This window comes from Poecilia formosa, unplaced genomic scaffold (genome assembly GCF_000485575.1).
Source record: "Poecilia formosa unplaced genomic scaffold, Poecilia_formosa-5.1.2 Scaffold213, whole genome shotgun sequence".
NCBI classification, from domain to species: Eukaryota; Metazoa; Chordata; class Actinopteri; order Cyprinodontiformes; family Poeciliidae; genus Poecilia; species Poecilia formosa.
This window is the reverse complement of record NW_006800152.1, coordinates 522,212-550,071: the sequence shown is the minus strand read 5'-3', so window position 1 is coordinate 550,071 and position 27,860 is coordinate 522,212. Positions and strand designations below refer to the sequence as shown.

Below are 27,860 nucleotides of genomic sequence, written 5' to 3'. Positions count from 1 at the left end.
TCTGTGCTGGTCCATTTATCGGGTCATCTGAAAATTCCTGAAGGGTTTAATTAGTGAAAGAAATGCTTGGCTCAGTGTACCTCATAGTTAGCTAAGTATGGCTCAGCCAAATTTTCAACAGTGGACAATGCTCCCACTGAAATGGTTCTTGTACCAGATTGACCTAACCCCAAAAATAACTTAGATTCGTATGCACATTCACTTGAAACCAGATGTTTACTTACACTGAATAAAAAGACACATCCACTTTTTTTCCCTCACTGTCTGCAGTTAAATCGGATCAACTTTTGGTCTGATTTAAGTTAAAATTTGGAAGATTATTTGGCTGGATGCTAAAGGTCATTGCCCATTTGGAAGACCAATGTCCACCCATTCTTTTACTTCCTGGTTGACGTCTTTCAATGTTGCATTAATATCTCAAAATAATGTTCCTTTCTCATGACGCCATCTGTGATTTGGTCCATGATATGAAAGCACCAGTTCCTCCTGCAGCCGTTGTGATGTTGTTCCAAGGCTTATAAGGGAGTTACATCGTTACTTTTTTTCCCAAATGTAACAAAGGTCATCATGGCCAAACAGTTCCACTTTAGTTTCTTCGCCTTGCATAGAGGGGTGTGTTCCTTTCCAGATCAAGTCCAGTCAACTATATGTACCACAGGTGGATTCCATTTAAGTTGTGGAAACATGTATTTTGAACTTCTCTGGCAAATCCCTTGAATACTTATGTAAATGTTAATTCTTGGTTGAGTTTTGCAAAACACACAAAACAATTATACATTGTCATAGTGTTGCACTTAAGTGTTGAATTTTGAGGAAAGAAATTGAATTTAAAACAACTTGGAATAACGCTACAACATTAAAAGTGCAAAAAAGTGAAGCGTTGAGAGTACTTTCCATTTGCACTGCATATTTGGTAAATCATGTCTGTCTTTATCCTCTCTGAAGACCCAATGATGACATATGTTAAGTCTATCACTTCAAAAACACAAAATCTTACCAAGTATTTTTGTCTAGTTTCTAGTGCAAATAACTTAGTGCACTTGGAAAAAAGACAAAACTAACTTACAAGTAACTTTTCAGCAAGAAACAGGAGCTTGATTCAAGTACATAATTCCTTAATTAGGATGAAAAAGTACTTATGGGAAAAATGTCTTTTGATAAGTGAAATAATCTGCAAATGGAACAAGTACTTTTTCCTCAATATTAAGGAATTGACTTAAAATAAGCTTCTATATCTCGCTGAAAAGTTACTTGTAAGTTAGTTTTGTCTCATTTCAAGCGTATTAAGATGTTTGCACTAGAAACTAAGCAAAAATACTTAAGATCTACAAGATAATGCCTTTTAAGAGTTCTTGATTACACGCTCTGCAAGTGGGAGAGAACATGAGCTCCACAGCATAACAAAGCCTCCTCTATACTTGCCAATGGACATTGAGGTGCTTTTCTGTGTATTCTTTAGGTTTCACACCAAACTCAGCTGAAAAGATCAATCAATTTCTCACTAAAAGCAAAAGGTTCCAGCTAAAGCACCAGCAGCATTTAGCAAACTCCTGCTTTACATTTGTGTGATGGTAACGTTTGTTTTCATTCATCACTCCCAGTTTGGATTGTTGTCATGGAGACTTGGTAACCAAAATATACCACTCTTTGCTGCAGTTCTCCAACAATGAACTGTGGAGAATCCCTGCTCACTCCATATGGTGCCAAGATAAAATGGGTTTGTGTCCAGCTTAGTGGCCGGTGGCTAAAAGGAGTGGCTGTCTGTGCCAAGCCATGTTTATACCCCAGTGAAAGAGGAAGTCATGGATTACTAAGTAGAAATTTAAAATCAACTAATAAAACAAAGTACAACTTAAAGTGTGCTTCACTTACATTAAAGGACCCAAACAGTCAAATAAACCAGCCCTCATAGGGCAAAAGGGGTGAGTAAGGAAGAGGGGTGTTTGCTTTTATTGTATATACAATTCAAGAAACTGGCTTATCCAAGTGTTTAGCATTGGCCAAACTTTTAATACTCCCTTGCTCTTGTTGCCACAAGCAGAAAGAAAGTACAGAGTGAGAGAGCAAATCTGGATTATTGCATTCAGCAAAGTGGCCAAACCAGAATCAGGGGTTTAGGTGAACAAAGGGGCTCATTTATCCTAAATGCAGACTGATTGAAGGCTCATTGGCATATCGGCACTTCAAGTAGGTGAAATGCCCGACTTGACCGGGCTTCTAAAAAATGTGTGGGCAGGAAAGGTCACCAGGGTCACGCACTTTGTTGCATTGTGCAACAAGAAAGCAAGGCAAGTATATTCACTGCTCAGAGAATCTTGACATTCTATCATGTTACATGAACCTTGAGCGCTCATGTACTGATGTAAAACAGAGGAAGATCTTTGTTACCTTGTCAGTAAAATGGGCTGACTGGCTTTCTGTGTTGTTCTACCAGGTGTTTGCTGGGTGGGACTTTCTGTCTCTTAAGCCACCCTGACGTAGGAGCCACACCTTTAGTTCCCAGTATGTGGAGTAAATTCTGTGGTGACAGGTTTCAGGGCCAACCCAGGAATCAGAACTCCTTCCAAAGACAACACCTTGATTGAGGGATGTCACTAAACTTTGTCAGTGCCGTGCATTTGATTTACAACTGAAGGCACATATGTGAAATATTCTTATTTTAAGCCTTTGTTTGACTCTTCCCCCAGGCTAAATAACCTTATAAATTCACGTGTGCAGTTGTGTAAACTTTGGAGAAAGTTTGTTGTTCCTGCTGTTTTCCCCCCGCCCCCCAGCAAACTGGCTGTGTTAAGTTTTACCTGTGAGTATCAGATTTCACTGTGAGCAAATTCTAAGTAGCGCTTTATTAATAAATGGGTTTTTACTTGAGATTCAAAGGGTTCAGCATTAATTGAGGTTTTCCTGGAGTGGGCGAATGAACCCTGTGGATTCATGCATCCAAGCAGTAATCCTATTTTCCTCTGCCCGGTTAAACAAAGAGAAGTTATTTGTTTGCTGGTTTCCTGTTTGCACAAATCAGGCTTTCAGGACAGCAGTCCAAATATGTGAAATTGGCCATGATTTTCCTCCATATCCTGTGCTGTGGGAGAGTGGCTGCTGATTTTCCTTTGCACATGCAGACATTGTTCAGACATCACTCAGACATGGGTTGTATCTTCAGCAGATTATATAATAGTGAAAAGATGAGTGTTTGTGAGTGTGTGTTTGTGTGTGTTTGTGTGTGTGGGGGGGAACCAGTGCACCAATAGACACAAAATCAATACACAAACATTATATTACAGCAAACATTTTGTGGTTGATTGATCACAAAACAACCACAAACTTGTGAACGTGGTTTTCATTAGTTTGGGCTAGCATATGAAAGTATCCACACCATGTTTCATTTGTTTCTGCCTCACATACACTACATTGCCAAAAATGAAGGGTCAGGACTCAGGTTCCTCTACTAGCCTGTATCTTTACAGTTCAGCTATATGCATTCAAATTATTCTTAAGGCCTTTTCTCCTGAAATTCATCCCAACTTCACTTTCTTTAGCTATGCTAATATTTGGTGAAACCTAGTCCTGCCAAAAGTCACCTCTAGCAGTGCACACTAGAATGATTAACACTGCTGCAACCTTCTTCCTGGCTCTGATTGGTTGTTTCTTAGTTGTGTTTCTGCAGATGGCAGTAGGGCCACAAGGAGGCACCAAAGGAGCTTGATGTTTTCACAGATCGTCTGTCTGATATTCTACTGTCAGGACATAGTGACAGATTTAACCAATATGTAAAAAAAAAAAATCTATATTTTATTTTATGAAAGTTACCTACTGAACTTTTACACAGTGGACTGAGGAATATGGAATCATTGAAAACATAATTGAGAGGCATATAAACAAGCGGCTTTTATCACACCAAGCACTTTGTAGTGGAGACTCTGGACGTCAAGTCAGAGTCTTGGGAATTTGTTTTCAGGTTTATGGAAGGAAGCAGGAAAAAGTGAGTGAAAGGTCAGATTTGTGTTGGTGGTATGCAGCTGGAGGCTTCTGCTTACATGACCTCTTCCTTAAGAAAAAGGAAGACTGTCTGCAGACAGGACAATTATGTATCTGGCCACTGTGTTGGTCTGTAGGGGTCTTCTTTCAAACTGGAAAACCTTCTATGTTCAATACAATTTTGGAAATTTGTTGGTTTAGTATTGCTCTCACTTTAAATGTCAAATATTGAGAATGCACATCACACCAAAAGCTTCCTTTTTAATGTTTGCCCCTCATATAAAGTCCTTTCTACGTTGGTATGAAGAAAGTTTGATTTTTCAACTGTTTGCAGTAAGTAGAGTTCTAAAGAAAAAAAAAAGAAATAATCTGAATGAAAATTCAAACACGGTTGAAGAAATTCTTAAACATTTCCTTTACTAGTTTTACAGATCAGTCCTATTTGCGAAAACTCAACATAAACGTCAGAAAATCTCTATTCTAGTAACTTCTGCTGGAAGTGTCTTTTTCTGCCGAGTTAGGAAATAGCAGAAAAACGTCCACATACCTGGCATACTTGTGCAGGAGTGGCTCGGGTTATTCACTCTGCTACTGTAGTCAGATGGTATGTCACCTAATACACCCACAAACCAACTAAAAGAAAACCCTGCACACATTTATATGCAGAAGTGTCTCCCTGATCTCACCATAACACGACGTCACCTGGTATTAATCGAGACAGATGCCTGAATTCTTTAAATCGATGGACAGCGCTGAAACCGCTCTAATCCAATCAGACCCGGGTTCCACTCCACGTCCAGAACAAAGATCCCATTTTTTTCTGTAATACTTTCCTTGTGAGAATAATTTGAGCAGCTCAACTTCCTCCATCAGAGAGGGGGAGAAAAAAAAACAGCCGCAAAGAATTTTGAATGTGTTTACTGAATATTTAGAAAAGCCTTTTCACAACAAAGCGACGTAAATATGTGAAAACGTACAATAAGATGTGTTGGAGCTCTGTCTCCAGTCCCCCAAACTCACAATCATCTAAAAAGGCTGCAGATATCCCGACCTCTTGTTGACCTTTTTCTACTCCACTTTTTCCTTCCACTTAACTTTCCATTTACGTGCTTAGACACATCTTTCTTTCAATGTTAATTCTCTTTTGCAATGATGTTTTGTGGCTTGCACTCCTTGTAGGGCACAAGTGTCAAACTAAAGGCCTGCAGGCCAAATCCGACCTGCCATAGTTATTCATGTGGCTCAGATATTATTTTATCAATCTAATCAAATCAGTGTTTATTTGTATTGTGAAGAATTATGTTCAATGTGAAAGGCTGTTCAGAAATACAGAGACTATGCTTTAACAGTGTGTTGTATCTATGGATTTCTAGATTAAAAATCTTTTTCTATTGGTTGTATCATATGTAATATTCTAAATTTACTGAGAAACTGACAATTAAACAGTTATCAAAATAAACAAGGGCGTAAAATACAACACTGGTTTTATTTAACTTCGTTTAATTAAAATTACTTAATGAAATAAACTTTTTGATGATATTTAATTGCACTTTTATTTGAGCCCTTTTTCTGCAAACACACTTTATATATGAACATGTACATCTGAGACAGTGAATGGCATGATGAAAACAATGCCATACTGTTATTATTTTTAATAAAATGTTTATTTCAAACAAGTAAAATGTCAGAGAAAAAATACAATAATTAAGAAAACAAAAAATATATGCATTATAATAATAAAATATAGAAAACCTCCATTGCCAGTTTTGAAAAGGAGTGAGACAAAGCTTACCTCTAGTCTGACATTAAACATATTGATCTTATTTTTACTCATGTCACAAATTCCCATATTTCATCTACACAATTAATTTATTATTATGAAGTCTACACTATGCTTACTACCTACAGTTTCCCGTAAGATATCCATACAGCTTCAGCTTTACCAAAACAACCAAAAACAAAATCTCTTCCTGTTTTTTCTTTTTTTTCTTTTTTTACCTGCAGTGCTGTTATCTGCTGCTAGGGGGAGGTGTTGTGTGAGTTAGTGTGTGTGTCCATTTTTACTGAGCGCTCATTTGCATTAAATCAACATATTTCCATAAGCAACAGCATGCACGTGGGTTAGCATCTAGCAGCCGAATAACTTTACTGCTTTTCCTTTAAAACCTAATACTTCAGCAGCCATCTTAAATATTCCATTGATCGGCCTGTAACGTAACTGTGCCAGAAATTTTTGGCGTGACAAAGGAAAAGACGCATTCCTGCATTCCTTCCTTGGGGCCCCGCCGGCATGACAAGGTACCAAGGCACCAAGGCATCCGTCTGTGGATGCAATGGAGATGTGATAGTGCAGACAATGAGTGACCTCTGGGCTTCTGTCAGCACCTCCTTCATAGCAGACAGGATGCCAGAGAGCACAGTCCCTCCCTCACCTGTGCGCCGAGAGCCGTGAGCCATTTAAAGCTGGGCAGGTGCATGACTGACACAGTTGGTGGAACAGCTACGCCTGAGCTTCACCACAGCCGAGCCGAAAACAATGTAAGTTAGTTGAATTTATTTATTTATTATGATTTTTTTGTATGCTTGGTCATTTACTTGTTCTTTAAAAAGTTATCTGCTAAGTTTTGGCCTTCAAAGTGTCAAATTTTCACCTGAAATTTACATGAAAAATGTTTATTTTATTTTCTTTAGTAGATTGGTAACTACTAAAAAGTCTACTATGCAGTCCTCCGGATAAGCTATTTTCCTTTAGGAACCAGGGTTAAAAAAGCTTAATATGCTTGTATTGTATGGCATTAGTGTGAACTTGACGGAGAGCACATAACTTTACATATTTAGACATAACTATGGCCTGTTTTTGCTTGGCAAACTGACATTGTTCTACTGTATCGGTGTCAGACGATGGCCCCGATAGGGATGGATAGCGTTATGAGCTGGGTTTCATCCCCGGAAGTGGCCATCATCTCTTCAGTCGCCTTCCTCGTGCTCAGCATCACTCTTCTCGCCCTCTGTACCAATTGCAACAGGTGAGAGGACACACTTTTTTTTTTTCTTTTAAAGTAAATTCAGCTCCAATCAGTTTTTGTTAAGTCAAGTCTGGTTTCCTCTTGTTCCATGTTAAATAAATGGGACTCATTAAGTCCATGCTTTGCTGCCACGTCGCGCCGCTGGAATTTCAGGAATTAAAACCGCGTCAGCGAATAAACGATTAATTGAGACCAAGAAGTTTCTGTTTGGGGCGGCATACATTGCTGGTGATTCACGTTGTCTGTTCCGAAAGGGCTTTATAATTATCATCCAGTTTGTGTGAAAACACGGCAGAGAGAGACTCGTCCGACCTGACAGGTGGTTTTGGGTGAAGGGCGTCGCCGGGTTATGTAGAAAGCATGATGGAGGTAACCGGGCCAAACGGGTTGGGCTTGGAGCCACCATTGTCCTGATTGGATCTGTGTATGTAATTGTGAGAGTTACACAAGCCTCACACACATCTGTGTACATCCACGTGTTTCTTTGAATTAGTGTCAAACCAACCAGAGAGAAAAAGAGGAAGAAAAATTGAATGCTATTTTTTTTTTCTGCTGCATGTTCCTCAATATTCTGCTGACTGGTGTCTTTTTTTAAAGAAAAGAATAGCTATTAAACTAAAGAAACTGATTGAAATATGTCACAAAAACGCAGAGTGCCTATTTAGTTGAAGCCAAAACCTTGTTAGTGTTGTGTAGTTATTTAACAGAAAAGACATAAGGCACATCCTACGCAGTGAGGTTTTGTTAAGACTATAAGATTATAAGCCATATTTAACATCTCCACCCCAGAAGATAACCCACTTCGCATCTTCATTTGGTGTAAACCTATATTAGCCTGAAGCTAATAGAGGAGAACAAGACCAATACGGGCCTCTTTTATTTTAAACCAACTTCTCCCTTAAAAACATTGCAGCATTATCAAGAAGATTTTATGAACCAATAAAATGTTGTACTGGGTGGTTAATTATAGGGATGTCAATCATTATTTTAATGGGAGACGGAGTTGCACCGCTGATATATGTCTGAGTGAAGCAAAGACTGACAATCGAACACATTTCTAATGAAAACTACTGTTTAATGTGAAAGTAAGACCATGTAAAAAGCAAAAGTATAAGTTTAAGAGAGCTCTGTTTCATGGGTCTTTTGACAGCTTTATTTATTTTGTTAGGTAGTAACTATGAACAGAGACGCTACATATTCTGTCTAGCAGAGGCCACTAAACAGAGTAACTTCTGCCTTGAAAGGGCTCTAATCTCCAAAGTGTCATAAATGCAAATGCTGTTTATTAAAGCCTATAAATCTCTGCAGCATTTACACTGGTCTATGGAACCTGTCTGGTGACATGGCAGAAGGAAAAAACATTGCGGCCACAACTTAGTAACTTGTGGAGACAACTTGTTTACTTTGTGGGAACGACTTAATTATCATGGTTAGAAGTAATTATAGCCATGGCCACAACTTAGACAGGTTGTGTTCATGAGACAAGTCGTGGCCATGAGTTAAGACACGGGCACGAACTAACCAAGTCATTAAACCAGTAGTGTGCCAAATAGCACTGGGCCTAGATCAGGGGTATCAAACTCCAGTCCTCAATGGTCACTGTCCTGCAGTTTTTAGATGTGCCACAGGTACAAAAAACGCTGGAATGAAGTGGCTTAATTACCTCCTCCTTGTCTAGATAAGTTCTCCAGAACCTTGCTAATGACCTAATTATTGTATTCAGGTGTGGTGCAGCAGAGGCACATCTAAAAGTTGCAGGACAGCGGCCCTTGAGGACTGGAGTTTGACAACTGTGGCCGAGATATTTCAGCTTTCCAAGTTACATTGACTTTCCAATTTTTTGGTTATGCTTTACAAAAAACAAATCTATGAATTGGCTGATTTTCCACAAATACTGAACTGCGGATAGGCATGGCTTCATTGTAGTCAGTCGTCTTATGTAAATGTGGCAATAATTTATAGGTTTTAAAATCATGTTTTCATGATCCAGTTTGACTTTTCCTTTTGTTTTTTTAAACTGGAGTTGTCTAAAGACAAAAGTGTTCTGGTCTTTTAAGAAGCAGCGATTGCTTAGGTTAAATAAACTTGTAAGGAGGAAAAGGTTTGCAAATGAAAAAACCTGTGTATCTTAAAAGGGCCATATTATGTAAAGTTGACGTCATACTATAAAGTTATTCATCAATTTGTCTTTCGAAATGTTTTGAGTTGATTCTAAAGAACAGGGACGTTATCCAAACAAGTGAAGAAGACTTAAAGAAAGGCTTTCCTTTCAGGTCCTTGAGAGTAGCAGAGCAACTGTCCTGCATGTTACAAAAAAGTCAAAAGTTGGAGCTTCATGATATCTTGGGGATGATGGTTCGTTCTGGCAGAAGCGATGGCAGCCTGAAACAGCTGACTGAGTAATTCACCCCAGGCTCGGCATGGCATCGACACTAGCAGGGATGAACAGTTCAGTGCACTGGAATGGTGGAAGGGCAGTGAAGCGGAAGTGGCCGAGCGCCGCAGCGGGGCGATGGCTATCACAGGTACACAGATTTATGACAAAGAGCAGGCTGTGAACAAGGGAAGCCAGACTTACAGGTGAAAATAAAGGCGATAAATGCTCCCAGCTTTAAGCTATAAATCAACATTTCACAGGTAAATAATTCATCATTCACAGACAGTGAGCATAAAATGGATGATGAAAATGTCTTCATGTCACCTGGTGATCTATGATGTTTTCTCCTGCATCCACAGGGGCGGCAGCGGCTATGACGTGAACACTACGATGGTATGAGCTCCCTCCATTATTTATTTCATCATTCTGTCTTCCTGCCGTCACGTTTCCCTTCATCGCTCTGTCCATTAGTCTCCAGAGAAGCTCTGGATGCAAGTTGGATCCATTGCAGTGCATTAGAAGCAATTAGTGACTGATTATCAGCAATCAGTCAGAACACGGACGAGGTTTGGAAACTGAGGCTGCTGCTAGTCCCATAAGTTCTAAACCTCACAAAGTCATCAAAAATTGAAGATGGAGTTGACCAAGAGAAAATCTGACATGAGTTAGTAAAACAGCATCAGAAGCACTGAAGATCATTTTCTGTGCCAGACTAATACTTCTGTAGATCTGAATTATTTATTTGGAAATTACCAAATTTTTCTTACTATTTTTCATTACACACACACACACACACACACACACACATATATATATATATATATATGTGTGTGTGTGTGTGTGTGTGTGTGCATATAGTATACAGTATGCGAGTACAGTGGCTGATTAGGGCCCCCGCACCACCAGGTGGCCCCAAGAGTAAGGAGTTAGCATGTTGAAAACAACATATATATATTTTTAAATTGAATAATACGAACTAAATTCTATTGCACATGCTATTTTATAGTTGGTACACATGCAATAGATTAATCTGTTATGTTGTTGGCAGCTTCCACTATTCAGGAAATGTAAGATGTCAAACTTGTTAACTAGTTTACTATAAAGTCAATGTTTGTTGGCTGATGTTACTTTCAAACAGTTAAAATAACATGGGTTGTCCCACATGACGCTCTGCTTCAGCCCCCCAAAAGACTTGTGTGTTTATCTATGCAAGTATTGTATATATACATTTTATTTCATTTCTGTTCATAGAACCACAAACAAGAACTTTAAATGCGACAACTAATAAATTACACGGATCAAATAAATAATATTATTGCAAACTAGTTCATATAATTTGGTTTTTGTAAAGCTAATATATATAAATAAATAATGTATTTTTCCTGCACACGAAAACACAACAATTACCATGAATGAATGAATAAGTTAAATGTGACCACAAAGGGATTGTTATAAATCTCACTAAAAACTAGATCAACTCTAACTGGCACATTAAGAATGGGGAACATTCATGACACCATTTAAACTGTCATAGTTAGAATTTACTGAATTATTAAAAACGTGTTTTTGGATTTATATTTATACTGAACACCACAATAATTCAAAGGAAGCACCTGATTGGACCCACAGCGCTTCCACTGGTCGTAAAAAGAAACTACTCCACTGTCAATTCTGATTTGATGTGTTTTGTATGGAGGCCATTTATTAACAATTAATGTTACTTACACATGTCATTAATTTGTTGCAGCAGACAATTTATTAAATATATTCAGTGTAAGAAACAGACATCAAATATTAAAGCTTTTACTGGCTGCAGTCTGCAACACATCAAAAGTGGATTTTGTCTGTCTGGATTACACATCCAGGGTACTGACGCAGTTCTGGTCAAAACCACTGATCTAATCTAATCAAATGCCGGACTCAATTTCTCAAAGTGCAATGGCAAGTTCTTTCATATTTTACCGTAGAACAGAAACGTTTATAAAAAAAAATGCTGAGATTATATATGCTTTTGGCATAAAAAACAAAACCTTATGAAGCACTTATTTCATTAGGGTATTTCATTTATATAATTAGGATATATCCATATAAATGATCAAATCTGTGGGGTGTGGAACCTAAAAGTGACGGTTCTTTCTGTTCACCAAGACTATCTACGATCAAGCTATCACTTTTGCATCACATTTTGTTGTTTCCAATTCCACACTGAGGTGTGGCACTACTGAGATAGATCACCATCGCAAATGGTGATCTATCTGAGCAGAAAGCAGGAAATATAGCCCAAATACTGGCTGCTTAGAGCTGACCAATAAAACAGAATTTAGGAAACTTCAGTACAGCTTAAGAGTTTGACGCATTGACTGAAGGAAGTGGGAGTACTGACGACTCCCAGGCAATGACAACAAGGGCAAAATATTGTAAATTCCAAAATCACCACAAACAAAACGACAAACTAATGTGCTTCATAATCTCAGAGGAGCGACATCCGCCCACTCAGAGAGACGGATATAGTTTCATCAGATGTTCCTCTACCTTGAAATATCAGCTGTTCATTGGACAACACATACCTGAACCGAGAGGGAAACTGAGATCAATGCCTCCACACAGGAAAAACCTCCACTGATTGCGCGGAGGTATTTGGTTCCTCTCGGGTTGTTGTTACTTTCATGCGCTGTGGTCAGTGACCTTACTCTACAAGCTTGAACTGGAGGCGTTGCCGCTTGCAAGGCATGAAGGAAGCTCTGAAATGTTGCAAGACTCTCTCATCGTCCTGGATCTGTTATGTAACCTGACAGGCTGACAGACTGCAGGCGGATGTAAAATAAAATCTCAATAGGCTAGTAAGTAACTGGAGAGGAGAAGCTGGTGTTCTCACAGACCTGAAGACTGAGTTGCTCATTTCTTGTTTTGTGAACTTCAAAACAAAGACCGTTCAGCAATCTTCCCTTGACCATTCCACTACATCTGTCTTTATTTAAGATCATGTTACTGATAGAAAGTCAAATCTCATCATTTTCTGCTTTCAGTCATTTATTGTTATTAAATCCTCAGGAAACCTTCTGGGGGTTAACAGCCAAATGCAGATGAAACAGATAAGATTGATTATTAAAAATTTAATCCGAGAAAGAGAAATTGCTGGTGTCCAGTCAAGCATTATTGCGGTGCATTCCAAGTGGGAGGTGCACAATAACAAGATGTAGATCTTCTCAACCCTGAAGAAATGTTTGGAAGGTGTTGGAACAGAGCCATGTTTGAGAAAAGATGTTATGATTATTACCATTCTAGAAAAGCAGGAATGACAGAGTCAGAGGGATGTTTTCTAGATTTGGTTTGTAAGTCAATATGTAAAAGTTCTGATCTCTGGCAAATAAAAGATGAAGTTGGTCTGTCTTTCATACAATACACAACCGTGAGTTTCACCCAAATCTGAAGTGAGAAATCTTTAAGCAGGGAAACATTTAGTCCTTTTAGTTTCCTTTTTATACCACCACTGGTTTCAAATAAAAAAGTTGTGAGCTGGAGTAAAGCTGTTCAAAATATATGTAATGGCTATTCAAAGCTATTCTGGGTACACACTCTATTTTTATTAGTTTTTAAACCTTCTGTGTGTTTCTCTGTGGCAGCGTAATGGAAGAACCAATGGGAGCACAAAATCAGGAGGAGGTATGTTTGCTCTAAAATGGAAAGATGTTTAACGCAGAAATGTGAAGCCACGTGTCAAAAGATCTCACAATTTCCTTCTAATTTTTCAGAACAAGATTTTGATGTCACGACAGGATGGAGATCTCACACATTGCCACCAAACACCCTGGAAAGTTCTGAAACATCAGCCAACGAGCCAGCCAACGAGCCAGCCAGCCAGCCAGCTCACACATTGCCACCAAACACCCTGGAAAGTTCTGAAACATCAGCCAACGAGCCAGCCAACGAGCCAGCCACAGTTTCAACTGGACAGTAATGTCACAAGCTCACAACAAGAAAACGCCATTCGCAAGACAAGGACTATCATATCATGTTCAACATCCAGTTTTCCTACCTTGACATTGTACCAAACGGACAGATGGATGGAAATGGGGCAGAAGACCAAACTTGGAACCACCTTTTCTCTCATTGTCACAGGAATTTACTTATCTAGATAAAAGCATTCCTTTATTATCTGTGGACTATGAAGTTGTGTGAAAGTTCATTTTCCATCAGCCATATTCTGCTACTTAAGGTGATCAGAAAATACTAGGTTTCTCTTATTTACCTATGCAGCTACATAGTTAGCACATCACATTCAAAACTTGTAAAACAGTTTCAAGCATGAGCAGTAAAAAGTAGCATACCCCTTTATAGCTTGCATGTACTTGTATAAAACTAGTTAGGATATGTCTTTTAGTCATATTTTCTGTTTGGTGCTATCTGCTAATTTGAATGTTTGCTATCACATTCAAAATAATTACTTTTAATTGTGATACTTGTTCAGTACAGTAAGTTGATTGTTTTTAATTTTTATACCTTCATCGTGTGTCTGTTCATCAATTCAATGAATTAGGACTAGATTCATACTCAAAACAGTAGCATACATAATTTGATCATCAGTCAAGCCTGATAGCCTTGGAGGGGTTTCAACATGTCAAAAAACTCTGCAGTCTGAATAAAAAATCTACCACATGCCATAGATGCAATGACATTACTCTCATGCAGTCCTATGCAAACCCTCTGTCTATGCTGATGAAGGTTCACTCAACCTAGGGTGAAAGATGCTTGAACCTAAAGTAAAACTGATGGCATGATGTACTTTCTGACTAATTCATCTAATAAATATTTCAGAAATTGGGACCACTAAACGCTAGAGCATTGACCCCACACTGTCAGGGCAGAATACTGTGTAATCTATATCCCTAATTCTGATAAATCTGCACTACAAAGAGCACAACAAAAGTGACGCAAATAGTTCAAAAGCATGACAAGGTTTGATATTACTGAAAAACCTCTTTGTTTCTTCACAAGACCTTCGTAATGTCTTTTTCAAATGTGGAACCGTATGGTAAGACTGAAAACGGTGTGACAGTATTTGTTTAGATACTGTCACACTGAGTCTCCATAATTCTCCATTAACAAAATTTTTTCCAGCTTTACAACATAAATATATTTACTGTTTGGTACAGAAACTACCCTTGATTTATTGTTTCCTCAGCTGAGTTTATTTACAGCTTCAAGTTGTATTTTGCATGTTTTTGTTCCTTTTTTGGACAACCATACCACCATCATCTTGCTCCTGATGGTGGTGGTGTGATGTTTCTTTTCATACCAAATATTTTTCTTGCCTGTTGAAGTGCTTAACTCTCGGTGAGAGATTTCTCTTGTACTATTCTTTTTATGAATTTTTATCTATTTTATTACTTTCTTCCTGTTCCAGTGGTTGAACAGTCTCCATTCTGGCTAGGTGATGCATGTGAGGTTTTAGCTAAATTATGACCTGTAATGTAAACACTGCAGCTGATTTTTGGTAGGAGAGGCACCAGGGACTTCGTAGAATTCAAATAAAACTGCCTGAAAGCAGGGTGGAGTCGTCATTCTTGTAATGCCTGTTGTCATGCCATCCGTTACCATATAAATCAACTGACCTGTTCAAATACCACAGGCCCAAATAAAAGGCATGTTTGTCATTGAGCCTGCTTTTCCTGCCACGGTTCATTAAAGGCTGTGAAAACCCATTCTGTTCCATATTTGTGCTTTTTGTAGGGATATCATGGAGGAAGGGCAAAAGTGGTTAGTAGAGGGTTGGGTGACCAGACTTACTAATCTGAATTGGTTCAGGGTTTTGAGACATGACTTTTTTTTTTGAGGATTAGTTTATCATAGTTAATTCCAGACAAAACCCTGAATGTGGGTTTTAGTTCTGTGTCTGTCATTGCCCCTTGCATGTCGTCAGTTAGCTTAATTTTGTTGATCTCCTTGTTACCACCATGTCATTGCTGTTACTGATCACTCAGCTGTAATCACACCCTCCACTAATCCAGTAACCACCCTCCCAGACTGTTTACTGCTCTGTCTTCTTAGTTATCTATCAGAACTGCTTTGTGTATTTGTTTCAATCTCAGATTAAATTTGTTAGTATTTTTTATTTTATTTTTTTATCTGGATCTTTGAGATGTGGCAGTGATATTTAATATAAAATGTATGGTTTCCATATCAACCTGCCCCTGGTCATTTTCTGGCAGCTCATCACAGCTGTATAAGCACATAACCAAAATGCAGTTATTTTCAACAATGTTAGTTCAGATATACTTGCTCAAAAGTTTGCTAGCTTAAATGTTTTAGCAACATTCTTGCTTGTATGCAGACGTTCTTCCAGGGTTACGTGGCTCTGATTCTTTAAACCAATCCCACACATCTAATAATGTAAATTATCTCCAAATTGCACCTTAGCTTACCTGTGTTCATCTGTGAGCTTAAGTTGACTTGTAAGACGGGATCTATCTATCCATATATTTTCTGTAATTAGTATGTAGTGCTACAGCATCTCCCAGCAATAAGTAAGGAAGGTCACCAGTTAGCATTTTCAACAGAGAGTTTGTGGGATTAACTGTACTATGATGTATTAGGGCCATTGTAGACAAAAATATGAGTATATTTCTGCCTAAACACTCAGAAAATTTAGATTAATCTCAGAATTTTTCTAGAAAAAATCGAGGAATTTCTGAGTTTCAAGCGTCAAATTTTTTTGATTTGTAAATTTCAGCTTTTGAAACCACAAAATTTCCAAGTTTTTTCTAGAAATTTAACTAACTTTTTGGAGCTCAGAAATTTGCGATAGACTGGCAACCTGTCCAGGGTGACCCCGCCTCACCCATTTACAGCTGGACCAGCAACCCTGTTGGCCCCACAAGGGACAAGCATGTGAGATAATGGATGGATGGAGCCCAGAAATTTCCTTGTTTTTTCTAGAAGATTTCTGAGATTAATCTCAACATTTCTGAATATGCCCTTGTATTAATTGTAAAAAAAACAACAACTTGTGTTGATTTCCTGACTTATTGCAATGCAAACAAATTTCCCACATGTCAGGAGCAATGCTTTTCAACCCTGGTTTAGAAGGCACACTGCCCTGCTTTACCACTTGATTCAGATGAGTAGAGTTCAGCAAACACCTCTTAATCATCAGTTGAAATCAGGGTTGTTGAAAAAAAACACCAATATTTATGACACGTGGTTTTCAGAGGTGATGCCATGAAGCTTAAGATGCTTCACTCTCTACTTTATGGTCCAGATATCTCCTTGGACTGCAGGTTTGTTTCTGCAGGAAGGACACGGTGCTGCACCTCATTCCTTTCCTGACCTCTTTGTGTGTTACATACATCCCAACATGCTATTCTCCACCTCTTTTTCCACACCCTCTCTTTTTTTCCAGGAAAGACCAGTAGGGTAGGGACGGGTGGATCTGGGGCCAATGGAGGCCACAGGCAGCCTTTGATGTGTTTTGTTGACAGGAATGCTCATTAGGTAAAAAAACATTTTTAACAATAAAGGCCTGAAGACCTAACCAATCTCTGCAACTCATTCTGCTACTACATCTTTAAAACAAACAAAAAAACATTTTGATTCTCTTATTTTGCAAACAAAATGACCAAGCTATGTTTAAGGTGTTGTGTTTTATCCCAACAAGGAGCTAGATATTTGATATCTAAATGTGTTAGTTGCAGAATAGGAGGCAGATGGAGTGAATGCATTTATATATCATTGGAAACTGTCTCAGGACTACTGCAGAAGCTAACGGTCTTCCTTTTCTCTGCTCTTGGGACTACAGCCAATGAGCGCCACGCAAAATGAATGACACTTCTAGATTGGATGCTTTGCAAACGTCACCCAACAGTGTGTCAAGTAGCTTTGCAGCCAGGTATTTCAGTTTCCCCAGCTGCATTTTCTTTCAAATATCTTAAATATACTCTACAAAAAAAAAATCTATGAATAGCTAAATTTTCCGTGAATAAGTAAGTTACGTTCAGAAAATTCCACTAATACCAAACCGTGAATAGGCAGGCGTAAAATGTACATACTTTTTCCCCACCCATAAATGTATACTCCTTTTTAATTGTTTTATTGTCTTTGAAGATGCTTGTCTGAAAATTATTCTGAATTTGAATCTCCTAGAGGTATGAAGAACTTTAAACTTAGCTGTAGGCACACATCAACTTCAAGGTTTTCAGGGCTAGTCTACATGAAAACTGTTGTTACATTGTCAATGTAACAACTTATCATTTCTATAAAGTTCTTTATAAACAAGAACAATAGAAAGTTTTGTTCTTCTATCCGACCAAACCACGTTCCAAGGCACAATGTTTTGGGAGATTTTAACCATGCATGTCTGATATGTTGACAATAGTCTTCATTTTGCCTCTGTGCCTATGCAATGGTGTGTCATTTTTTTCTCTTACCTTTACTGTCAGTGAACCCTGTTGCATATACAACCATCTTCTTGACCTTAAACAAAATGCTAGTTGAATAATAAGGCATATGTCACCATAATGTTGAGTTCTGAAATGATTTACATTGTGTGTGTAGACGTTTTACCACAGAGTTCTTATTAAATAAAAAGACAAGCGTTTCATGGGATGTGGATTGAGTTTTAATCCACCAAAACCTGGTAAACAACAGCATAGTAAGGTCTTATTAAATCCTTGTTAACTCTCACCTCTGTAACTGTAGTGTCTTGGTTTCCAATCGCCTCAAATCCAGCTGAGGCCTAGCGAGTGTCCCAGGGTAAAACTAAGGTTCAATTCAGAGGAATTGTATCGGGTTTAGGTGTATGATTGCGATAAGGCCTCCCTCGCTCAGACTGTATCAGCGCTCAGAGCCTAAAATCCCTGCTGACTGGATGTCTGGTGGAGAGGGTGCAGACAGCCGACACTAATCCGGCCTCTCCAACACAGAAACAAACATGCTGCGTACACACACAGCGGTGTGCTGTGTGATACGCAGGCGATTCGTCCTGTGATGTTGGGGGTTGATATGCGAGAATACAATTATGTCAGCTGTTTGACTTTTCTGTGTGTGTGCGTGTGTTTTTTTTTAACTGATGGATTGTTTGATGCTGAGAAAAAAAAACACTTGTTCAAATTAGTATGGAGGTTCTTCTCTTAAACTGGATTAATAGCAGTCAGATTACACAGTCTAGACTAAATCTACAGGAAATATTCATGTGTTGTACATTTGGAATTTGCATTTTTTTTAATGAGGCATTAGTTAGGTCAACTCTGAGTGACCTCGTGGTTGCAGAATACGTTCTCAAAAATTGGCCATCTCTTTTAGGGAATCTGTTGCAAACAAGTGAATGTATTTATTTATTTATTTATTTATTCATATTTTTTTTTTACAAAAACACACCACAAGAGGGGGGGAGAGAAGAAAAAAAAATCTATTTTGGTTGTTTATGTTTTTGGATGGGAGCCATGTTAGATGTTTATCTGCCTGAAAACACATGAGCAGAATCAACAAGGACGATGTGCCTGTGCTGCAGACAGACAGACAGACTGACAGGAAACAGACACAGTGGATGCTGCTGCTGCTCTGGTAACCCCTCACCTACATCATCCTCTTGTGCACAGTGCGCCGTGCCGCGGGCTGATATCTCTGCGCTCTGCCCAGCTGTCACCTCCGGCATTGGTCCACCAAGCAGACACACGTAGGCACGTATCCGACCAACCCCCTTTTTCCTCCGGCAGACTGTAGAGCCGGCGAGCGGGCGGCGGGACAAGCCGAGGCAGTGCGAGGCAAGGCAGGCAGCGACGATCCGCTGCTGCAGCAGCTCGGACCGGGACGGTCAGGACCGAGGTCGAAAAAGTAAGAAAATCGAATTTTGTATACGAGGCGGTAGATGTTGCGCGTCTTTCTTGTTGCAAAAAAAAGAGAGAGAAAAAATCTGTTTTCTTTTACAGCATGGGAGGAGGGAGGGGTGTTTCTCCTGAGGTCGGTCTGCGTTGCCGGGTGGAGATCAGTGAGCTTGTTGGTGGGGGGGCGGATGACAAACTGACACTTTTCTGTCGTTATTTCTTTCTGTAGCTCATCATAAAACGCAATAAATTCTGATAATCGCGCGTTTCATGCATTTAAAAAATACGTATTACTCCATTTCAGCATCGATAATGTTTTAGATGTATTTTTGTCCGCAATAACGTCTGCAGCCTTTGAATATGCACCAACAAATATGATCTATATTGGAATAATCACGGTATTTATTAGACTAAAATTAAAATGTTCGGTGTTTACGTCTATAGCAGAACCCTGTTTAGGTTCCTCTTGCACTATTTTGCGGTTCCACCGTTTTGCGGTCGGTTTAACGTGACTTTGCGTGGAAAAAACTCTAGATATTTTCAGCCGTATTCCCTCATCTAGCTCCGACCCTCCCGGTGAAACTCGTGTCCGAACACGTTGCTGGAGCGGGGGTGTGTACCCGAGAAAGCGGGGCTCAGCCAATGAGCGGCCGCGTTCCGCCCACACTGTGCCGCTTGTTTACTACTAACGCCGCGCACTGATTGGCGGAGAGCTGGGGGGGCTAGAAAATAGGGCTTTGTGCTGCGTTTAGGTGCGTGGAAAAGTACAGGACAGTGGGGCTTTTCTTGTGCCATGCACCGCTGGGGGTGGATTAAAATGGAGTAAACAACTTCCACATGCGCAGCAAATGGTTTGATAACAGTATTGGACGGGATATAGATACAAATATTAACGTTTTTCATGTCAATAAGCAATTATTTATTTATTTTTCTTTGCTGTGTGTCTTTTAATATTTGCTGCTCAGCAACGGTTGATACGTTCACATTGTTTTTGTGTGTGTGTGTGTGTGTGTGTGTGCAAGCACTTTCTTCTTTAAGATAAAAACCAACATCTCTTCTGTTTTCTTATTATTATTGTTGTTATTAATATTATTTTCTTTGATTAATTTACTTTGTCCCCTCGCCACGGCTACCATTCCCCGAATGTAACCCAATGTCAAGAATAGCTATACAGTGGACCTCTTTATTCACTAGTTAGCAACCACAGCAACCTGCGAATAGCTAAAATTAGTAAATACTTGATACCCCCTCTCAAATGCTTATAACTGCTTATTTTAAAAGTTTAAACACCAAACATACCTTAATATGGATGGACGAATATATACAGTGGAAACCGTAAGCATTACGCAAAAGCTAACATGCACGCTCTTCCTTATCGGGGCTCAGCCAATCAACACCAAGGAAAATAAATTGCGCTCAAGGATTGGCTACTTTGGAAGGGGCTGCCAATAGCATGTCAAGTAGCATTGCAATTAGTTTTTCAGTTTCCCAAGTTACTGTTTTTTTTGAGTCATTCATGTAATAACTGACTAGGCTAACGGCAGTTAGCAATACAAACAAATTACAATGTAATTCTAAGTATTTCATTCATTCAAACTGAAAGGAAGGCGTTTTCTAGGATTTCTATGATGATTGAGTTCATGAGATTAAAAGGGTCTAAAGAGCAAGTACACAATCTGTTATAAGAAAATCTGCAGCTTGGTAAGTTGAAATACATAGGCGCAGTGCCACTTGACAAGTTACTGGTAAAGAAGCCAAATCCAGCTTCCTTGGCGCTGACTGGCATTTAAATGTATATTTGGTGTTTGAACCATTAAAATAGGCAATTAGAAGCAGTTTTAGAGGGCGTCTCAAGTATTTCAGACGCTCTCATTTGAGATGCCAGTATTTGCATGGGCCCAACCCATGCAAATCCTGGGGGAAAACTGTACATCCGTTAGCCACCCCAGGGTTCCTAAGTTAATGGTTTCCAGTTGATTTTCCACACTTGGACACACAGTAAGAGAACCCACTTTTTGCAACATTAAAAAAATTCTTTAAATGTCCAACATCTGAGTCTCTGCTGGTGTGTCTTTTCAGGAATTGCTTGTTGATTTTGGCAGCTTTGAAGTGGTTGTGCACTTGCAAACATACTCAATCTTTGCAGAGGGAGCATTTCGTTAAGCTTTTCAGCTTAAGTTTTGTTCCTGAGCTGTCCCTGCTGCAACTGAACGCAGCAGTGCCCTTTTCACCTTTTTAAGGCAGCAGGCCAAAGTACGTGCAGCCAAACGTTAGATTACGGCTGCTCAGAGTTTGAATCACTCTCATGTTTTTGCAGGGAAGGAGGCAAGCAAACAGCTATAAGATAGGAACTAAATCCATTCTTTCAAGAGTGTTTCATCATTTCGGACCTCCTGTGGTGTTGCTGCTCTTCACCACCAGGCTCACAGATGCAGGATGAATATTTGATTCATTTAGAATATTTTGGCTCTAACAGAAATCAACCATTGACCTTCTTTTTTTTCTGCTGGCATTTGTACAAGCTTGATCTTTTTCTAAATTTGTCACATTACAACTGGGGATGCACCGATCCACTTTTCACTTCCGATATCTATACCGATATCTGATGTTTAGTATCGACTTATACCGATCCAATACAGAAAAACAGAGCTGAATTGACTTGAAATCTTTCTGTTTTTTAAACACAGACATAAATGTACTGAATTACAAATTTATCAGTTAACTCTGCACCAGTACAACACACCCAAATACATCAATAGCTTCACAAGCTTAGTCACACATGTAAAAACAACACAACTTTAATTTGTTCAGTCAATTAGGAGTATAACAACCAATAAATAAAACAATAGGTTGACTACCTTGGTCAAACATGTAAAAATAAACTGCAAGAAAATTTCTTTCAAATGCTTCAGAAAGTGCAATTAGTCATTCTGAGTATAATGTAAAATAAATACATATAGTCTGATGTTGTTCAAAGCACAAAGCATAAAAAACAGACTAAGTAGATGTGCCCTTATGGATCGAGCATATTACCGTTATCTGAATTTTTTTCAATATTTGGACCTTAGTAGATAAACACGGTTAGTGTTTGGTATTTGTCATTTTTTTAACATATCGGTATCGGTCCAACAGATAAAACTAGAGGTTTTTTCCATCTTTTTGCCATTTGTTTCTGGAATGGTAACCAAGGAGGTTGGCTATGTGACATTGATAGTGATGCAGAAAAGGGTTTTGGGAAGTTTAACTGAAGAAAAGAATCAGTGGTGAAGTCACTGATGTGGTCGTTATTTTTTATTTTTTTCCAAGACATTGAAAGGGTGATGAAATATATGTACAATATATAAAATATTGGCAAATATTGGTAATTGGCCATAGCAGAAGTATTAACATAATAGTGTCGTCCAAATTTTCATATCGTTGCATCTATCATTATTTTGTAACCTAACCACATTTTTTGTCCTTGAACTTCAGCATCTTGGTTAGTTGGATCTATTTTAAGGAGGAGGCATAAACTATCATTGTTCCTCAACAAACACGGAACCGGATCATGTTGTACTTTCACATCATGCAAGTCGATGTGCTAACAACGAGCTACGTGTGTTTTCAGAGCATGTTGTCTACAACTTGCAGCATCCGTCTGAGCAACATTCGTAAAGACGGGTGGGGGATTTCCCCTCTGTATCTGGCTTTATGTTCACTGCTTTAATATCACAGCATTCAGTGTGCATTACCTGAAACAGATTCCATTGGTTAAATCTCAGAACAAATCTTTATCATCATATCACTATGCAGTCCTGCATTAACATGTACAGTTCTTGGTGGTTACATGTTTATGTCTACTGTCTGAAGTGGATCAGGTGCATAATAGAGGCATGTGATACTCCAAGTTTTGGTATCGATCCAAAACCAAGTGAATACAGTCTCGCTGACACTGATACTGATACTGATACTGATACCAATACTTTTATTTAAGTCACATATATCATCAGACTTCTGACCTTTGGGTGTTTTAGTGGTAGCACTGAATTTGGACAAAGTTTATAGGTGTTTACAAAATACTTTAATAACATAAATATAATCTGTGTACACTAAAAAAAAATTATTTAATCATAAATTAAATTGTTGCAAACAATTATAATTTGAGAGCAAGTCAAAACTAAATCTTTTTTGAAGTTGAGTTGAAAAACTCCAGTACAAAAATAAAACATAATTTCAAGAATCTAAAGTATTAGTATTACCACACAGGCATGGATGCGGAACACCGATACTTGGTATGGCTATTACCGATATTTTTGGATCAATCCGCCCACTTCTAGTGCATAATATTGGTGGGTTGACGTCAGCCTCCCCAACCAATCAGTTGATCACAAAACAAAAGGATGCTCCAAAATAAAAACAAAAGAAAGAACATCCAACTGTCCGTATATGTTTGTAGCAAGAAGGGTTTGACCGCATGGAACCTGAAATGTAATAGCCCCCCAAATCATATACGCAGCCAGTGTTTTGCTGTCGAAAATGAGTGCACACACCTAAATCGTGGCCACTATAGTGAGTCAGTGTATTATGTAACTCTACTGCAATCCTACCAAGATGTGGCCGTCCACCTAAACAGTCATGCTGGGGAAGCAGAGCCTTAATCAGAGAAGCAGCCAGGAGGCCCCCGTTACCACAAATCAGACCTTTATGGATGAGCAGCAAGAAGGAGGAGAGAAGGCTGAGGGTGAAAAGAAGCTGAAAGTGTAATACTCTGTCTCATTTGAAGTTCACTGCAACTTATGGAGGGCTTTCCAAAAAAAACTGTGTGCTGAAAGAGCAACATTGTACTGAACTTTCTGCGAATAGCTGAAATCCAATTCAAGGCTTTGCATGACTGAGAAAGTGATCTAATGCTTCATTTGCCCAAATCTGTTGCAGGTGTCTTGTCTGAAGCCAAGTGTGACGTTGTGCTGAGTCCCCCCTCACTGTGTGCAGCAGCACCATGGCAGCTATGGGACCAGAGAGCGGTGGTGGGACGGGGCCGGGCAGGACGGTGTCCTGCCGGGTGGGACAGCAGGACGGTCCGGTGACGGCGCACAGCGGCAGGGAGCTCAACCAGCAGACTCCGGTGAGAGGCCGGAGCCATAGCCAAATCATTCTTCTAATGAAATGTTCCCACTTAGAAGTTGTTTTTTTATCTTCTCATCTGAATCGTACAAGTAGAGAAAGAGTGGCAAAGTTAAGTCTTTTCCAGAGGAACACAAAGCGTTCCTGCAAACAGGATCCCTGTTTTCCGTCCTCAGTTCATCGTAACACACCGCGGTGGCTCTGAGTCTGGCAGCCGCTTCCTCCTCCTGCCATTTATCCCCGGCAGATTTTGCCATCTACAGATGGACAGGAAGTATTCTCTTAACAGTGTTGTTCACAGCGTGGCGGCGAGGCTTAGTTGCAGAGGATCAAATTGTGATTTTCTCCAGGTTTAAACACCACGTGTGTCCAGTGATTCATCCTTATCCAGTAAAACCAGGAGGATGCAGCACATCACTCTGGCTTCAAAGATCTTCCACTGGCTCCCTGGAGCTCAGAGAATAGACGAGGGCTGAAACGATTATCGGACTGAATGTGATTAATCTATTGTTGAAATAATCGTCAACTAATTTAGTACTAGATTAATCATTAACTGGAGTACATTGACTTCAAAATAATTACACCAGAATTGTTCAAAAACATATATAGATTTTGCATTTAAGATAATAAAAAACCTACATCTGTAAATATATTCTGCCTAGAATTCGTCAAGATTCATAGTTTTAGTTTCACCCAATACAAATTCAGTAAAATAAAAAAACATAAAAAATCTAATGTAGACTTTAAAATACCTCTGTTAATTTTTAAATCACTGAACAGCGAAGCAACAAAATACATTAAAGATCTGTGGTTGTTGTCTCAACTATCCAGACCTGTCAGGTCTTCTGGTTCTGGTTCTGGTTCTGGTTCTGGTTCTGGTTCTGTCACCAGAACCAAACACAGAGAAGCAGCATTCAGCTTCTATACTATACTAATCTGGAACAAACTACAAAACTGCTGAAGCGCTGAATTCCTTTATGTTAAGGTTTAAAACCCACCTGTTTGATTCATAAGAACTGGGAAATTAGCTGCATTTCCATTACCAATGTTCAAAAAACTGTCAATATTCTGCTAATGTAAATAAACCAAAAAATCACAATTTTGCAATTTCGATGTTTTAACATTAAATCTCACGCAAATAAGTTTGTTTATCACGCGATAAGCCGATAGATAACATGCCGCGCCGTGATACTCCAACCACTTCCTGTTGTCTTCTTCATAGTTTCCGCTAGTGGTAACATCCTGTTGTTGATAAAGAAAATTAAAAAAAAAAAAGAAAAAACGTGTTTCCATTGGAGTTTTGTGAAATAAACCAACTGGGGTGTTTCCATTAAGCTAATTTATTTTCGACATGTCAAATTTTGAAATTTTACAAAAATTAATTTATATTTAATGTATATTTGCTTGATGATCTGATGATTGCATTTGAAAAAATTTAATGTTTACTTCTTGTTTAACAATTAGTGACTGTATGATATTTTTTATGGTATAAAATCGCTTTGTCCTGCCTTGTTGCTGAAATGTGCCACACAAATAAACTTCACATGTTTTAACACTGTCATCTCGTCCCTCTGCCACCTGAAGCTGCACACCCCGGCCAGCGTCCAGGCTGAGAAGGCGTTCGGCCATCATCACAGGACCAAGACGTCAGGCTGGGGTAACTTTGCCGCTCCGCTGCAGAACATGGGCACCGCCACGCACCTCAGCAGCATGCCGCCCAGAGGAGACACTCCGTACAGGTGAGGGAGTGACACCCGGTGCCGGTGTAGCGGGTCGCCATGACAGCGAATGCTTAAAGACATCTCTGCGTGTTGCTCTTCAGCTTCCGGAGCCCGGAGTCTGTGGAGATGGACGAGATAATGGCCGCCATGGTTCTGACCAGCTTGTCCTGTAGCCCAGTGGTGCAGAGCCCTCCACAGACGGATCCGGGTCCAGGTCAGACTGCATTCTGTGGTATTAAATACTGATTTTATTGGAGCTAAGGCTTTGTAGATCTGTCAGGAACATTATCTGTAAAGTGTATTTCTACTGGGACAGTTGTTAAATATCAGCAATTGCCAGTATTTCCTAGCATTTATACATTGTTTTTTAGTGCCCAATCAAATGCCAAGGCAGCTGATTGTTCCAGAGAAGTCTTACATAAAAGAGTCCCTTCACGATGTTGCCATGGTTTTGTTTTTGTGGCTAAAATGACTGATTTTGCGGTACCTTTTTCAAAAAGTTGTGGTCAGTGTTGCACATTTTTTTAAGCTCTATTTTTGCCATGACATGGTCTTACAAAAAAAAAAGTTAGAAGTGCTGTACATAACCTTCCCAAAACAGACATAATCTTAATATAGTTAATATCAGGAATCTTAAAGAGACTATAAATAAGAGCTAATTCTTTTATTGCATCATTTATCATATAAAGCACTGAGCATTATTGCCAGTTTGTTCTTCATCCCCAAAGTTGTTTATTATTTTCTTGCCCTATGTCCTTGTATGCAATGACTGTGCCAGAACCAAGGCCACATGTTTGATATAAACTCACCTGCCTCAGTAAAATAAATATTAATCTTAAGATAACGAGGAGTGGACCACAGGGGAGTAAATATGCTATAGTGAGATTGGACGTTTTTACAAAAGACCCAAATCTCGACCAGTTCGTGACGCCAATTGTTCTCTGTTGGGTGAAGCAGCACAGCGCGCGGCTGACTGCAAAACTGCCGTTTATACCTCTTCAAAAAAACCTCAGGAAGTTAGTTTTGACTATGTGGAGGAGGCAGCATCGAGAGGTAACGATGTTGGAACGCCTTCTCGAAAACTAAAATCATCATCGTCTCCGACTCCAGCTGGCTCGTCCTCGTCCGTCGACATGGAGAGCGGCGGCGGCGAGCTCTCCGACAGTGGCAGCAGCGGCTACTGGAGCTGGGACCACGGCAACGGGAGCCCCGCCCCATCGCCGTCTGTCACCGAGGTGGACAGCAGCCCTGATGAAGGCCTGCACATGGAGCTGGAGCAAGGCGAGGAGCTCACTGCCAAAAAGCCAAAGGTGAGCCGTCTGGGCGGGAACCTCTGGAAGAAAGGCGCGTTAGCCGGCGGACGGATTCAGCCGACCCCTCTATGCTGCCCCGCTCTTCACCTCTGCTTCCTGTTCTTTCTCCCCGCAGAGCTCCCTGCGAAGTGTGTATAAGTGTCTGTGGCCCAGTTGTGGCAAAGTGCTGACGTCTTCTGTTGGAATAAAGAGACACATCCGTGTGATGCACCTGGGGTGAGCTGACATCATCGGTGCTTTACCCACAAGAACACTCAGTTTCACTCCATCAGTTTGTTCATAGTGTTTGCTCCATGACTAAAAATAAAAGATAAAAGAAGAAAACAAGTTGAAATACACACACACACACACACACACACACACACACACACACACACACCTATAGATAGAGTGTAGAGGCATGGGCATAGAGGGAACATAGAATATAGAACAGGAGACGCATCTGTTTTATAGTGTCTTTAAAACTAACCACACACTGCTGATGGAGTAAAAGTTTATTGTTGCCTCTCTTCTCTTCTCTTCTCTTC

The 27,860-nt window shown here is 39.5% G+C and overlaps 1 protein-coding gene across 2 annotated transcripts in view; it reads left to right on the top strand.

Annotated features, from left to right (window-relative positions):
- Nucleotides 1-18,944: 18,944 nt before the first annotated feature.
- znf395b (zinc finger protein 395b) overlaps nucleotides 18,945-27,860 on the top strand; it is a 16,088-nt gene continuing 7,172 nt past the window's right edge. Inside the window, exons 1-6 of one of the 2 annotated variants that reach the window (XM_016679511.1) lie at nucleotides 18,945-19,206; nucleotides 24,111-24,300; nucleotides 25,884-26,038; nucleotides 26,122-26,234; nucleotides 27,131-27,330; nucleotides 27,449-27,549. In XM_016679511.1, coding sequence (XP_016534997.1) covers nucleotides 24,175-24,300; nucleotides 25,884-26,038; nucleotides 26,122-26,234; nucleotides 27,131-27,330; nucleotides 27,449-27,549 — 695 coding nt within the window. In that variant the 5' untranslated portion in view covers nucleotides 18,945-19,206; nucleotides 24,111-24,174. The remainder of the gene's footprint in view (nucleotides 19,207-24,110; nucleotides 24,301-25,883; nucleotides 26,039-26,121; nucleotides 26,235-27,130; nucleotides 27,331-27,448; nucleotides 27,550-27,860) is intronic. The other variant, XM_007567757.2, reaches the window with a different exon arrangement.